A 16,040-nucleotide genomic window follows, 5' to 3' on the forward strand; every position below is an offset into this window, starting at 1 on the left:
TCTGACTCCCGGTAATCCTACCAAATGTTAATTAGGCTAAAGGGAACTTTTTTTTTTTGGTTCTGATTCATTTCTTAGAAAAAGATGCCTCCAAACTGAGAAATGGAAATACTACACATATTAGTAGCATTTCCCTATTCAGCATTGTATTGATAGAAATGCACAAACATCTGTCTAGAGTGCACCTTAGGCTATTGCCAGCTGAAAATGCATATTAAGGAGACAGACGGGGAATGGGGCCCTGTCGATTCTCCTGGACCTCTCAGAAGCTTTCAGTACCAGCGACCATGGTATCCTTCTGGGGTGACTGCCTGAGTTAGGAGTAGGGGGCACTGCAGTGCATTGGTTCTGGTTGCACTTGGAGGACCACCTCTGGAAGATAGTGCATAGGGAATATTGTTCAGCCCCATGGATTCTCCAGCAAAGAGTTCCTCAGGGGTCTGTTCTGTCCCCCGTGCTATCCAACATCTACCTGAAACAGTTAGGTGGGTGTCACCTGGAGTTTTGGAGTGCGCTGCCATCACTGTGCTGATGACATGCAGCAATATCTCTCCTTTTCATTGTCAGCAGGTGAGGCTGAGCGTGTGCTAAACTAGTGCCTGGCTTCCACACTGGGCTGAATGAGGGCTAACAAACTGAAGCTCAATTCAGATAACATTGAGACAGTGTTGGTGGATGGTTCTTCTCACTGGATAGAGGCTGTTCAACCTGTTCCAGATGGGGTTTCACTCCCCTTGAAGGAGCAGGTTCATAGCTTGAGTGCTTGCGCCACCTCTGTCACTCGAGGCTGAGATGGCCTGAGTGGCTCAGAGTGCCTTTTACCAGCTTTGTCTGCTGGCTCAGCTACTCCCCTCTCTGGATAGGGATAGCCTGGTTTCAGTAATCTACACCCTGGTAATCTCTAGATTAGATTAGGGTGGGGCTGCCCTCGAAGATGGTTCAGAAGCTGCAGCTTGTGCAGAATGCAGCAGCCAAACTAATGACTCATAGAAATAATTTATAGGTCTAAATATTATTTTATTTATTTTATTTAAAATTTTTGTATCCCGCCCTTTACAGTGTCTTAAATATGGGTGTGTGAGGAACAGATTTTGCACATGGAAATCCATCAGATTCCCTGGCCCATTTGTTGTGGTCGTGATATGAGTTCCTTGCCAGCACACCCATCAGTCACACACTGCTTGCCAGGAATAGAGCCTTGTGCAGGATGCATAAGAGCATCCCCCTTCTGTGTCCTGTGCAGCAGCCTTTGTTTGTGCTGCATGTGACAAGCAAGTAGGCTGCCCATCTTCATTCCACAAGTGTTTGTGATTTCTTCTCAGTTTGGCTTGCTTTCTAAAGCAGGACTGAGACAAGAGGAAGTCTGCAAATGCTAGAGTGACAAATTCCATGGCCCCTGAGAACAGAGTAGAGAAGTTGGCCATCTGTGGATTACTTTCCTCATCCCACCACATAGTGCAATTCTCTCCTTCGTATCTCTATGAGGATATCGTATCTGTCACACTCCTACCTGTTACTATAGGCACCTCCAAAATCACAAGCACAGCTTCGGCAACCAGTCATGTCATAGCTCAATCCCCAGTATTCAGGCTGAGGAAGAGAAAGACTATTAGACCAGTCAGGCCCAGAGTGTATGCAACACACAGTCTATCTGTCAGTGGTGCCCTCAGTAGTAAATGCAGCTGCTCATTTTGAAAGCCTCCACAGTCATTCCCCCAAGAGAAGTTTAAAAAGCAGGCAGCTATGATGATTCATATGGACAATTCCGTTCTAGCAATTCTCCTCTCCACCAGGAACAGGTCTTTTGTGAAGCAAATGGGTCTTAATTTCCCATTCAAAACCAAGCTACCCCAAGATACTTTATATTACAGTAGGAATAACTTACAACTATAGGGAAATCCATCCCTCCACCCCCACAGCTTCTGTGAGGATCACGGCTACGTTCGAAGAGGAGGGCCTGAAGCGGGGAGGCAGGTGACACTGGCGCTTTTAATCAGAAATCCCTTCGCTCTGACCCTGCAAGCCTGAGCTCCAATATAATGGTACTATTGACATAACACTCACTCACCAAACACTGGTTGCAATATCTTCCTGTAACAAAACGCTTGCAGTAGCAGTCACCACTGATGTGGTCACAGGGGCTGCCACCTGCAATGATCCCACGGGGGTCACACCTGCATGCTGAGAACACAGAGCAGTGCTTTCTTCGGGCTTAACCTTGGTTTCTAATCCAGCGGAGCCTGCCACAATGCTGTAGTGTCCTACCTTTTGGCCCAGCCCAAGAGGTATAAGGGTACCAGAATTGGAGGCAAATCCCCACCATGCTCTCTGTTTTAGCCTGTTTCCACAACCACAACCAGATCTTGATAACAGAATGCATTATCTTAACTCAAGTTCCCTGAATGTGCATGCTTTGCTTTCCTTTGAACAGATTAGTTTTGAAGGATTTCACTTTTTTCATTCCAGAGTTTTGCCTGGAAAAGAAAGCTGGAACTCAGGGAACATTACTTAAATACTATATCCATATAAACAGAGGAACAGAAACCAGAGTGCACAGGAAAAAGTAATAACAGTAAGTAAAGAAATGTCCTCACCCAACTGCTAGAAATGCTATCTTGATTCAAAGCATTTTGATGCTTGACATACAAATACTGTTCTTTATAATGATAAAAATATAACATAGCTAAAGAATTAAAAATTTGCTGTTATTTTAGTGGTACCCTGAAATCTGCCATCTGATACAGGGCACCTAGCAGTCCCTTCTATTTTAGTTCATTCTCTCACTGAACTCTATCTATAGAATTGCAAAGACAAGACACTTAAACAAACAAGCATGGCACCAGAAATTCATAAGGAACAAAAGCGGGTATAGTTATAGGCCATTTCAGTTCTCCAGTAATTCATTTGATGGGGTGTTTCTGTCTGTTACATGTGACTCCAAAAAACAGCATGAGACCAGCATGTGTGAACTTTGTATCACTAGTTTAGAAACATGGGAAGCTGCTCTATTCCAGAGCAAGCTATCCGCCTAGCTAACCCAGTGGCTTTCAGATCTCCTGCTACTAATCATAAGAACATAAGAGCCCTGCTGGATGAGAGTGAAAGCCTACCTAGCCTAGCATTCTGCCTGCACTGCGGCCGACCAGATGCCCAGGGGAGTTCACATGCAGGCCGTGAGCACAAGAGCTGCCTCCCACCTCTGTTCCCTAACAATTACCTCTGGGACTGGAAATAATATACAATTGTCATGACTAAGGGGTATTGAAAACCTCATCCTCCATGAATTTGTCTAATCTCCTTTTAAAGCCATCTGAGTTGGTAGCCATCACTATCTCTCATGGCAGCAAATAAACATCTTACAGCACAGAATATCCTTCTCACCGGAGATGCCAGTGATTGAACCTGGAACCCGCTATATATATGCCAAACAGGTGCTCAGCTACAGTCCCTTTCCTGAAAAAATGATGAGGGTGGCCTGTGGGAAAAGCTGCCTGTCTTTTCAGAGCACTCTCCTTATTTCAGCTAGGTGTGGAAACATGCTACACTGAACATGCCTTTATGACTGAATCCAGATATAATATAAACTGAAGTAATGAGCCTAGCCTCCTCTCAGATAAACAATCTACATATGGATTGTATTATACTTGTTCTTCTCTCCTAGCTTTAAGTGGGTCGTCCATGCTTTTTTCAAATTCACGTTAGTTTGCCTCCATAAATGTAGATTGTGTTGGCACTGGTGACATCAGACACTCATCAATCAGCACCATGCACAGCTTTAAATTTGGCTGCAAACCATCCAAAGGTTTTTTCCCCTCCGGATATGCGTTCTGGAGAAAGATGCATTTGTACTGAACATGAAGAGGATGCTTCCCAACTAGCCCCACTACTATACAAATTAAACATCTGTCCTTACCCTAAAGTTCAGCTTTGGCATCCCCCTTGACCCACAAAGCCCACCACTGGATTCCACTCCTGCACCCACAAGGTCAGCCCAGACAGTCAATACTAACGCTGGCATCCCAGAGGGTCATTTTGGCTCAGTCCATAAAAGGCCTCTTTACAGCTGTCACAACGCATGCCTTTGACATTATCTTTGCAGCGGCATTGACCGGCAATCATGCCCAGCATCACATCCGTATGACTGTCACATACGCCACCATCCAAAGAGCCCACTGGGTCACAGTCGCAGGCTGTGGAATTAAAGAAGAAGAAGAAGAAGTAGCTGAAGAGATCTAGGAATCTAGAATGCCAACATCCTGAACAAGTGTATGAGGCTGAATCAGAATCAGGAGCCAACAGAACAAAGAATTAAATAGAACATAGTAATTTGGTGCAGTACCATACCCATTTGCATTAACCAGGAAGCAGGAATGTGTTTGTCCCCTCTCCAAAATTCCCATCACTATCACAAAATGCTAGGAATTAGAACAATTCCATCCAATTTCAGCAAAGGTTGTTCAATAGATATTGGCTGCTACAGTGGTTTGAAAGGATAATAGGTAGGAAAGTGACACTTAGATACAGGTAGGAGCTTGCAAGATTTCCAGTTTCTCCAAATCCTCAGACAATGGAAAAGATAGCTTGATGTCTGGGTAACTAAAGAATTCTCCATTCTATTGCAACATAAACCTTTTCTTACACTGTCTGGAGGTCCTCCTCTGGGTGCCCCCACTGTCTAAGTTAAAGCAGCTGGCAATTTCAGAGAAGGCCATTTCAGTAGTAACACCCCACCTGTGGAATGCTCTGTGGAGGATCATGTGGCACCTCCTTTAATATCAGTGCTAGGCATTGATCTTTTATTTTCTGAGGCCTTAATTGATATTTGGACTATTCAATTTGTTTATGATTATATTTTGCATCTACCTCATGTTAATGTAGTTTGATTCTTTTCTTCTATTGCTTTAGCTGTTGTTGTTTTTAACTTGTAAGTGATCCTGAAAATATTTTATATTGAAATTGCCATATAAATTTAAAAACAAAGAACATGGCATTTAAATTATATACAGTGGTACCTTGACTCATGAACTTAATCCGTTCCAGGACTCTGGTTGTGACCCAAAATGGTCGTGAGCCAATTTAAATTTCCCCATAAGGTTCAATGTAAATAAGGTTAATCCATTCTATAACTATTTTTTAAATCAGAAAAATGGGAAGCAAAGTGACAAAGAACAACAAATATCATGGCCGTCTCCCCACCCCCCACCCTGAGCATGAGCATGGCCATCTCCCCGCCCCTGCCCCCAGCACAACCACGATCGCACCCGTCATCCCTGCTCACGCCCGTCATCCCAGCATGCTGTGGGAGGAGAGATGGCACAATCGCGGGTGCAATGGGGGAGGGAGAGACGGGTGCAAATGGGGCGCGCTGGGGGGGAGACGGGCACAATCGTGCTGGGGGTGGGGAGATGGCTGAGATCACGGTTGCACTCCTGCAGGAAAGAAGGACTTGATCTCAGCCATCTCCCCCCCTCCCACCACCGCCCTCAGCACGATCGTACCATCTCCCCACTTGGGCGAGGGGGAGGTGTCTGCGATCACGGTTGCCACCCAATGCAGAGTTCACAACCTGAGTTAAATTTTTGATGGAATTTTTGTTCACGATCCGATTTGGTCGTGAACCAAAGCATCTGTGACCCGAGGTACCACTGTGTGGGGTATACTAGGCCATAAGAACTTAAGAAGATCCATACAGGATCAGACCAAGGTCCATCTCGTCAAGTCGTCTGTTCAAACAATGCCCAACCACCCATCCACAGGATCTCCCAAGCATGAGTGCAGCAGCACCCTTCAACCCAAGTTCCCTAGCAAATGGTTTATGTAAGCCTACTGCCTCTGATACTGGAGGTAGCCATGGGGAGTAGGAGCCACTAATACTGCTCCTCCATGAATTGGTACAAGTACTGAAAAGTATTTGCAGCAAAATGTGGATTTTTCTTATTGTTGTCTAAAATCGTTAAGTCTGTGTGGGTGGGTGGGCATGCACACTGCGCTGACTGCTTTTGTTTATATGTTTATATGTAAACTGTTTTTATACTAGGTATTTTTATGGTTTTTAAACTTTGTAATTGGTCCAGAAAGCCTGGCCCATCGGGTGCTATAGAAATGTAACATATGAAATAAAATGGAATTGCTGATAATAGGTTGTTTTAAAAATAGACAAAAGCTGTATTTTTATTGGAGTGCTAATTTCTAATCTAGGATGCTGTGATGAAACTGAGACACCTGTCCAAAGATTTAGAAAAATGGTTTTTAACAAAAGTGGCAGAACTCATCTAGTTATTTTAAATGAAAATTGGAACAGGTTATGTTCCCTCTGTTTGACTTATTGGATACTGTATGTTTAAACAAAATATGCTGCATTTTAAACAAAATATAAGTATAATAATTCCTTGCATTTCTGAATCAAATTCATCTTGCTGTCATGCTGTTTTATACAGTATTCTTTTTACTGTGATTTTACAGATAGAGTTTATAACCTACCTTAAGTCCACTGCTTTAGAAGAAAGATATGATAGTATTAATCAAAAATGTCACTGCACAGATTAACAAATACTGGAGATAAATTAGCATATGGTAACATATTAAATCTGACAAGGCTAGAAGAAACTCAACCCCATTAAAATGCCAAATTTAAGAAGATATTTGCAAATTAATTAAGAGTACAATCTTATGCATCTTTAGACAAAAAAAAAGTCCTACAACTCCCAGAATGGCTAGGAAATGCTGGGAAGTATAGGGCAATTTTTTCCTCAACATGCATAGGATCTGCACCCTAAAGGACTTTTTAAAAACTGGACTAATTTTTGCTGCTGAAAATGTGAAAGATCTTTGCTTACATCAAGTGCTTGACTAGGCTGAGTATGAAGGCAACTAATTCTAAGCTAAATATAGATCAAGGTTTGGTTGAGTCAGATACGAAAATAATAAGGTACCACTCACGGATGCATGCAGTGCTGGCACGGATGTCCGCCAGTGGGTTGCGGTAGTAGAAGGGCTTGCAGAGTTGGCAGTGGTGGCCCATGGTGTTGTGCTGGCACTCGTCACAGACCCCGCCACTGACATTGCCCGTGGCCAGGAACACTGCCATGTCGAAGTGACACCGGTGAGAGTGCTCGTTGCAGTTGCACTCTGTGGAGCATCCCGAAACAAAGGTCAGGGGCAGTGCCCTTCGCTCCCTCTCATGCTGCTCACCCACTGTGCTCCCAGCCCAAAGTAACAGGTGGTATTACCCCAATAAACCATGTGGTAGGCAAGTCCACCATCCTTGTAGCTATCGCATGCTGTTTGTGGTGGCTGCTCAATACATGCACATTCATAGCACCATAATGAAAAAGGGTATCTAAGGCTGGGGAACTGCCAGCTGCCACACGTAGCAGAGAAAAGCACAAAAGCCCTTGCTGTGGGAGGACTGGGTAGAGGCCAGAGGAAGAAGCAAAGGCCTGGGAGCCTTTTGCAGCAGGCTGTGTGCCCCTGAAGTAAAAGGTCCTCTCCCTCCTCACATACAAATAAAAAAGTTCTTTGCCTTAAGAAAAACAGCACTAGAAGCCTGGATTTCTTGAATCAAGTGTCTGTCTGTCCATCCATCTTTGAATCTCTACAGCAGTATTAGTCTCTATCTCCTTTCTGGCTAAAGCCAGGGTGGAGCCCTTCTCAGGCATAATGGCACAAAGATGGAACTCTTACTGGCTTCCTCACAGCGAACACCAATATTGACTGGGTTCACACAACGAACTAACCCATGGGGTCCATAAAGCCCCCACAGGTTAGCATGTTGCCTTACTCCCACCCTTTTCCTAAGAGTGCTTCGCTATTCTCCTCAGAGTTCCCACAGTCTGCCATGAGATACCAGTGGGATGACAGAGGGGGAAGAAGGGAAAGGAGAGACTCAGTCTCTGCCATGCCAAATCACCTGTTGGGCAGAGGGGAATTTTGCCCAGGGTATATGGTTAAAATTCCCAGGGGGTTAGTGTGTCATGTGAACCTGCCCTCTTTACCTTTGCAGGCATGTGGATGGTGGGCCTCAGCTGGTCTCCATGGCAACTCCTGGTAGAAGTCCTTGCATTGCTCACAGTTGAGGCCCTTGGTATGGTGCTTGCAGATGCATCGTCCATGGATCTGGAACAGAGATCTGCTGATGAGGGGCATGCAGAGCCTTGGCACACCCCAATAGAAAAGTTCAGCACACAGAGGTTTCAAAGAGAGCTCAAATTGTTGGGTATGGAGTACTCACTTGGAAACCTAAGCCCAAAGCAAGTTGGGAAGAGATGACCCCAATCTAACCACAGATCCTAGCATTTGATGATAATTATACACCTCTCTCTCTCTTGCTCTCTCTCTCTCTGAGGGAATGTAAGTTCCGATCCCCAGTACTTATGAAGAACATATGAACCCAAAACACAAGTAACAAATTGCTGCCAAATGTTACTAAATCAAAAGGGGTCTGCATGGAATGCCCACTGGGTGGGATCTGAGACTATTTAATTCTCTACATGCCTACCTTTTTCAGCCCCACAAATCCCTGTTGCTGGCCCTACACACTTCTTGCCTACAAATATAAAACAGCTACTATCCATCTTTCCATTTCTATTTTCTCAATACCTTACAGAAAATATTACATGCTGATGGAAGAGTCCAAAGTGGCAAGGAGAAGCTGTAGTATCATTGTATATTAATCTGCTGCATTCATATTAGTTTTCTGAAGTTGCAGAAAAGATTCTAATTGAAGGATTTGTATCTTCTATTAACAGAAATCAAGCTTTTAGTAAAATGATGTAGATTCTTTACAGGTAGCCTCTCCCAACTTAGTACCTTTGACTACAACTCTCACTGCCCAGTGCACACATGCACATGCATGCTGGGTGAGGATGATGGGTGTTATAGTGTAGCTACATCTGGAGGAGACTGTTCTACACATAGCTGAAAGAGAGTATTGTGCATGGGACACCTGACTGAGATTTAGTAAGAACTACTGAGTTTGAAGCTTCCACTCCCTGCCGGGCCTGGTCATAGCATTATAGAGAAGACCCTAGTAAGGGGTTGGCCAAACACTTCAACTGGAAAGACCCAGTCTTGTGTGCATCAACATGCTGGAGCCATGAATCTGAATAGCGCTCCTTTATTGTTGTATCTTGTTGGCTGGAGGGCTGCATCCCAATCTTCCAACCTCATCCCCCCCCCCCCACCCTGTACACACCACTGATGCCTTACCATGCCCTCAACTCTGCTTGACACTTCAGCCAGAGGAGCACACTCAGAGGCATGTCCATAGCAGAAACAGCTCCCACGCAGCACCATCTCATACACGGCATAGTAGTATTTCTGCAGCACCTGATGCCGTGAGTCTAACAGGTTGTCACCCAAAGTGTGCAGCTTTGTGAAGTTCACCCGCAAATTGGTGACACGTAGCAGATCTGAGTGAGAGTGGAGATTTATCAGTGAAGAGTTCTAGCTACCAGAGTTTCTGCAGCTGAACCGCTCTCTCACCCATGTTCAGCCTTCTCTTCTGAATTCAGTCTCTCTAGGACTGCAAACTTTAATCAGTGTAATTGATAGAGAGTACAACAGTACATTCAGTAATGTGTTAATATTAACATAGGAAAAAACCTGCTGGAGCAGACCAAAGGCCTAGCTAGTGTATGGTAATTCCTACTAACAATGGCTGATAGATTTTGCTTATCCAAACTGTAAATTCTCGCAAGCTTCAAATGCCTATACTGAAGATTTGATCATATTTAACTATTTAAATTAATCAGTTAATTCATTGGTGAACAAGCTGAAATTTAATCAATTAAGAGCACTATTATGCATGCTTAGACAGAAAAAAAAATCATATAACTCCCAGCATTCCTCAGCCAGCACCTTTTCTGTTTAAACATGCACTGGTACCTTAAATCTCCTTAACTAAATGACAGCTCTAATATATGCTGGTGATATTTGTTGATGGTCTGTGTGCATCTCAATAGAGTTGTTTTGATGCCAGTGGAACCCCAAATGTGCTATCATTTCCTGCTAGCCACCCTGTTTCTCTGTATTCTTCCACACATCCCATTGTTCCACCTTGGACCATGACTTTATGGTGCTCATTCCAAATCCTGCATGTCATAACTAAGATTCCCCCAGTCCTCTTTTTCTTCAAGATTTTTAAGCCCCTGCTCTAAGGACCAAACCCTGCTCCCTTTTTGCTCTCTTTCTTGTAACCAGACCTTGGATTTCCTGGCTGTAGGGATCCTCTACTTTCACAGCTGGGTCCAGCACTTTGAAAATCACCTGCAGAAAAGGGTTAAGAGATGTATCTTAAAAGGTTAAGAGATGTCTCCCCACTATACTCACATGAGTATAGTGAGGATATTGGGCAGAAGATCCATCAGGAAATTGGTGCTGGATGAAGGATTCAACCTTTCCTCTCTCAGCACCACACTCTTATTCCTACCTGGGTAATCTTATGGCTATTTGCTAAAATTTAATGATAGGTGATCAGATCCCTGACATCATACCCAGTTAGATCCTAACAAATGTGACCCTGCAACAAAACTGAAATTAACTTCACTATTTCCCAAATTCATTCTAGAAACTAACATTTTGAATATCTGAAAAGCTGACTTCTACACATTCAAATCTGGATTTCAAATATCTGGCATTTCAAAATTTGTTTCACTGCTTTCTTGATTTCTTCCTATGGCTCTAGAACATAGGAAGCCGCGCAGAATAGACCACTGGCCCACCTAGCTCTGGCTTTCCAGGATTTGATGTAGGAACCCTGCCTGGACTGAAAACAGGGCTTCTGTGTGCAAAGTACTGCTCTGCCCCAAGTTCTACATTTCTTCTGAGTTCTGTTCCAAAATCAAGTATCAGTTGGTAGCCCAGTGTCTGAACAGACAAGTTAGGAAGGGGATATAAACAATGATGGCTAGAAATGTCAGAGATGCAAGACAGTGGTAATGCAGCAGAGGAATTTGAACCACTTAAGCTAAGTAAGGGCTTGATGATGTGTTTCTGTCTGTTGTTCTCCCAGGTTTGTCTTTCCATGCTGTCCATGGAACCTGCAGATATGTAATCGTCATCCTTCACAAGGTAACAGAGACCTTCCTGTACCTTCATTCTATTTCAATAGGGTAGTACTGACCTCGCCATGGCTAGAAGGCTCAATCTCAGAATATCGCTGGTCACACACTGCCTGGTTGACATGTGTTGGGATCTGGACAGGAATGTCAGGAAAGAGCTTGGAGCAGTTGAAAGCAAAGTAGCGATAAACCTTCCAACTATGCCCAAAATCTGATGAACGTTCAATCAGCATGGCAGCTGGGCGGAATGTCTGCAAGACAAAGAGCGCCAAATTTCAATGTTCCTTCTCCAGAAAGAATAATCCCCAAATCTAAAATGTTTCAAGCAAGGCTGGTAAATAAGGGAAATTCGGTTTTCTGGTTAACAATGTGAGGATTCAGATACTTTGCAAATTACATATGGCAGCAAGAGCTACTGTTGTTCAATCAAACTTTAATCTGACATTTTTCTTGTTATAGCAACTTCAGTCTTCCAGGTTAGTGATGTTAAACTCAGCAGTACAGGGCATGATGGAGACAGGCTGTGAGTTTGCATTTACTGTAGATTCGACACAGTGAACCAAACCTCTTTGCAAAGCATTCATGACACTGATAGTAAACAGTGACACTCCTAGTTATACTGAGGAAAAAGTGTAGAGATAAGACTCCACGCAAACTTTGCCCAACAGAGAACAAACAAAGCACTCCCTGCACCACACTACATGGAAATGTCTTGCCTAAGCCAGGGCTCCATGAACCAAACTATAGGCTGAACTTCCATTCATGTTTTACATGTACTTTTAAAAATGTAGATAGCAACAAAAGATAATAATTAAGATTGCAAGAGGCAGAAAGGGCTTTTTGCCACTTTTCTTCTTCATAGAGGATCCTAAAGAAAATTATTTCTTTGAAACTATGCGTATTATGGTGCTATGATGGGGCTGGTGCCTATCTAACCTCCTGTTTAGCCCAGAAAACCAATTGTCTTGGATGTTATATGCAGAAAGACAAGATATCCATTGAAATGATAATAATGCCACCACAGTCTTATGGTTAGACGGAGGAATGATTTATTGGGTGCTTGTGCCAGTAATTTTTCTGCAAAGGCATCTAATAGCTATTTTGCAAAGTTCTTAGTACCTTAAACTTCATTATGAGATGAGTAAAGTGGAACTCAGCTTCCAGGTCCAAGCGAATACTGACTTGTTCTACACCTGGGCAGGCAAAGAGAAAAACAGAACTTAGGCCTCCCATAACAGCACTATTCAGGCATTCTTCTTCTCACGCAATGAGTAGAAGAGTAGATAGCTGGCAGAACTCCTCTGTCACATCACCCTCAGTGGTTCTGCCACCCTGTATGCACTGGACAGCAAATATCTAAATTCACATGCAGAACTTCCACGAATACTGTGGACCATTTACTGTTGGTGTTCAACTGACAATGGAAGGTAAAAGAGGCAACAAAAATGCAACATGGGAGCAGAACTTCTTCTCATCTAAATACAGTTTGGGAGAAGACACTCCCCTCTAATGTAAGTGATCTTGCTACTCACCTTTCTAGCCATCTTTCCTCCTTTCTGTGTTCACTTAAAGACCTTGAAATACTTCATCAGACTATATATAATTTTTCAGACACTACTATGGAAGTGCAATGATGGAGCCACTGTAGCCTCTACACCTATTTTTTTTCCTGTTGTGCGGTTTATGGGTTCCACACCTTGCAACATGCAAAACCACAAACTGTTGTGCAACCACAACAAAGGGAAGAAAGTGTGCCACAGGCAACAATAGTTCTAACAGACTATCCTCAGAGCACTGAACAAGCATCATTTATGTGCACAAGCTTTGAATACAACTACACATAATGAAGGATATGTATGAAAGAATTCCTGGTTTTAAATTTCTACAAATAGCAGCTGGAGTGGAGGAAGGCTTCTGTCTGGATTAAGATGGTGGGGGCTTAATGAATTGTCTTATGTCATTGTCCCATAAAAAAACATCCTCAAAAGCTGCTGTTTGCCCCCCGAGGGAAAAAATACAGATACCCAAGCTGTATTATATATACATGAAGATAAATCTGAGGTTAATAGCCTCTCCTCTGTGACATTGCTGTGATCCAGGTATCATACACATGCATACACAAAGATACACATTTTTGCTCTTTGCAAAAATAGTTTCAAAAAACAGGTAGGGATGTATTAATGGATCTTTGTGGTAACAAGTCATTTTCAAGTACAGAATCCTGGAACGGTCAGCTAGTCTGGTCCCCTGCTCAACACAGGACTTGCAGTGTGGGATGCAGCGTAGGGTGCATTCCTAACAGATGGCTGTCCAGTCTCTCCTTCCTGAGGAAGTCTGCTCTATTATTGCACAACACTTACCATTATAATATTGAACCAAAATCTACTTCCCAATGTTCACTCATTGGTTCTAGGTCTGGACCTGGAGCAACAGAGAAGTCTGCCCCATCTTATATATGCCAGCTTCCAGTCTAAATGAGGACTGTGACATTTGTATTAGCAGAAAGCAGTGCATTTTTTATTTTCTTGGCCTCTAGCAGACATAATGAAATAAAAATGCCCTGCCTGGGAGAAGCAAGTCCCAGAGTTCTCCAGCACACTGAGGTTGCTAGACATACCTGGCCCAGGATCCTGGCCCAAGTCAGAGAATCCTGTTGATCTCCTCTAGAACAGCAAATCAGTGGGTTTTGTGAAGCAGAGAAAGGAGAGAGAGGGGCAATGAAAGGTTTCCTTTTATTTCTTCTGTTTGGTTTTAAAAATCCCAAGAGAGTTCATCTAGGATCAGGCAAAGGAAACTATCCTTTGATTCTCTCCTGGACTCTTACCATTCTCAGACTGCCACCATGTTTGATCACCATCCTGGCCACTCAGGTAGATGACATTCTCAAGAAGATGGTTCTCACGCAGGGATGGTGAACGGGAGTCGCAAAGGAAGCATTTCTCAGAGTCCTGTCAATTGGGCCACATCAGTTCAATTTGTCCTGCACTTTGAGCATCTTTTTTTAATGCAAGAAATTTCATATATAAATTCTCATACAATGTTGATATGCACATTTCTGCATGCAGTTTCCTCAGATAATCCTGTCCCTTGATCAGCACTCAAGTAGGATTACCTGCAGATGGCTGACAATGCAGTACTCCTGAGGCCCTTCCAAGCCACAAGTTGATGTAGCTGTCAAGTTCTGGGCCCTTCCAATGAGCAGATTTCCTGTGGCTGGGTAACAACTCCCCTCCGAACAGCCATGGTACAACAGATCAGGCTCTTCTGTGCCCTGAGCATCAGTGATTTGGACTAAACAGAAGAGAAGGGAAAAACAGCTAAATTCCATTTCAAGATCTTATAAAGCACTTTGGCGTGGTGAAACAAGGGTCCCTCCTATAAAGACCTGCACTGAGACACTACAATTCCCCCACCAACACAAAAAGTGTATTAATGCATAAACTGATACTGTGTGTGTGAGTGTGAAAGAAAGGAAGAGGTAGAGGCACAGAGAGATCCTTTGTTAAAATGCAGTAATTGTTGTGTAATATAATAGTGAGATTTAGTATCAAGGGTTCTCATTATACTGAGAACTTGGGCTCTTGCAAGGAGATACGTCATTTTTAGTTAACCAACACATTTGTTACTTTGAACACTACTACATTTAAGCAAGCAGTATTATCAATTAGAATGTTTCCAAAGTTGACTTTTCTAGGATAATCTCTCAAGGATGTCTGAAAACAAGCTAGTTGTTTTTTTGTTTGTTTGAAGAAAGACTGTACAATGCAAAACACTAATGCTTACTGCCAGTTGTGCTTATGGATTATCATTACAATTCAGTGGAAGCAATTAGGTAATGAACTCAGTGCTGCATTGATCTGGGTTAAATATATTAGAAGTATAATGAGGCAAATGCCTTGTGGTATAAAATTAATGGAAAAGAAAAAGAGAGGGCAGGCATAATCAAAAACTTACCATTTGTACCTTTATGGAAAGAACTGTTAATATTTGCCACTTTTCTCTCTCTTAACTCCTGGGCTACTATACCTTAATAGGTAGTCATAGTTACCAACTGGGTTTACACAACACATTTGGTGTGTTCACAAACACTATACAATGCCATGTGGTTACTGTGTGGCAAGGTATCTCATGTGTTCTCACTTTCATGTGGTTTCTAAGCATGCATGGCTTCCATCTTCCCTCCAAATGGCTGCACGTATCCTATCAGCTCCTGCAGCTGGATTCAATCCCAGCATCCTCCTGCCTCCTTTGCCTGCCTCTCCCTCATTGGCTCTCACACTCCCCTGGGCACGGCCACAGCCAGAGCAGCAATGCAGGTGCGCGTCCCACTGCTGCCACACACTGCACCCTCGCGCAACCCCGCATACACCTCTGCCTCCCCTTCACGTGTTCACACTTCCCCACCCAGGCACAGTGCCCACATGCTGTGCAGGGAGGGAATCGGAGTGGGCGCCTGATGGTCAGGGTGCATCCTGCTGGGCAGAGGCTCCCAATGGCACCTTTCTGGGCATCTGCCCAGGAAGGTTTGCTGGCAGACTTTCAGGGTGGGGGTGGGGCTGACCGTGGGGCACCTCGAGGACTGTCAGGGACAAGGTGGGAATGGCGCAGAGGACGAGAGACAGAGCAGGCGGCAGGGGCTCTGTGGGACACTCGCCCTGTTGACAAGGTCCCATGTGCCGCCCCTGGGCCCCTCAGGAGTCCCCTGGCTCCTGAGTAGCACGAGCACAGTGCTACTTCAAAGCACCATTCCAGCACAGGGCAGCAACCGGGCGGACACGCTGGGACAGCAGTCTCCAGGGTTGTTGCCCCTGGAGGTGGCATGGTGCAATGTCCCACTGTTGGTGAGACCCGGTCACCACAGTCCGGCATCAGCGAGTGAGGAAACAGCCAGTTAGCGTGCAGCAGTTGCTAAGCACAACAGGCCAGTAGAAAATGGAGGCTGGAGCATCTGCAGCAGCTGTGGCTAGTCTTGCTGCCAAA

General features: G+C 44.0%; 1 protein-coding gene across 1 annotated transcript in view; it reads right to left on the reverse strand.

Moving 5' to 3' along the window:
* Nucleotides 1–15,733, reverse strand: part of LOC123034382 (laminin subunit beta-2-like) — a 54,649-nt gene extending 38,916 nt beyond the window's left edge. The window contains exons 1-12 of the mRNA XM_044451709.1: nucleotides 15,622–15,733; nucleotides 14,173–14,351; nucleotides 13,885–14,008; nucleotides 12,180–12,253; nucleotides 11,123–11,311; nucleotides 10,203–10,266; nucleotides 9,208–9,410; nucleotides 7,995–8,115; nucleotides 6,940–7,128; nucleotides 4,011–4,190; nucleotides 2,069–2,181; nucleotides 1,511–1,590 (exon numbers count right to left, since the gene is read on the reverse strand). Of these exons, the coding sequence (XP_044307644.1) occupies nucleotides 1,511–1,590; nucleotides 2,069–2,181; nucleotides 4,011–4,190; nucleotides 6,940–7,128; nucleotides 7,995–8,115; nucleotides 9,208–9,410; nucleotides 10,203–10,266; nucleotides 11,123–11,311; nucleotides 12,180–12,253; nucleotides 13,885–14,008; nucleotides 14,173–14,351; nucleotides 15,622–15,733 (1,628 nt within the window). The remainder of the gene's footprint in view (nucleotides 1–1,510; nucleotides 1,591–2,068; nucleotides 2,182–4,010; nucleotides 4,191–6,939; nucleotides 7,129–7,994; nucleotides 8,116–9,207; nucleotides 9,411–10,202; nucleotides 10,267–11,122; nucleotides 11,312–12,179; nucleotides 12,254–13,884; nucleotides 14,009–14,172; nucleotides 14,352–15,621) is intronic.
* Nucleotides 15,734–16,040: the final 307 nt, after the last annotated feature.

The sequence above is a fragment of the Varanus komodoensis genome, unplaced genomic scaffold (genome assembly GCF_004798865.1).
Source record: "Varanus komodoensis strain SLA01 unplaced genomic scaffold, ASM479886v1 scaffold6_4, whole genome shotgun sequence".
NCBI classification, from domain to species: Eukaryota; Metazoa; Chordata; class Lepidosauria; order Squamata; family Varanidae; genus Varanus; species Varanus komodoensis.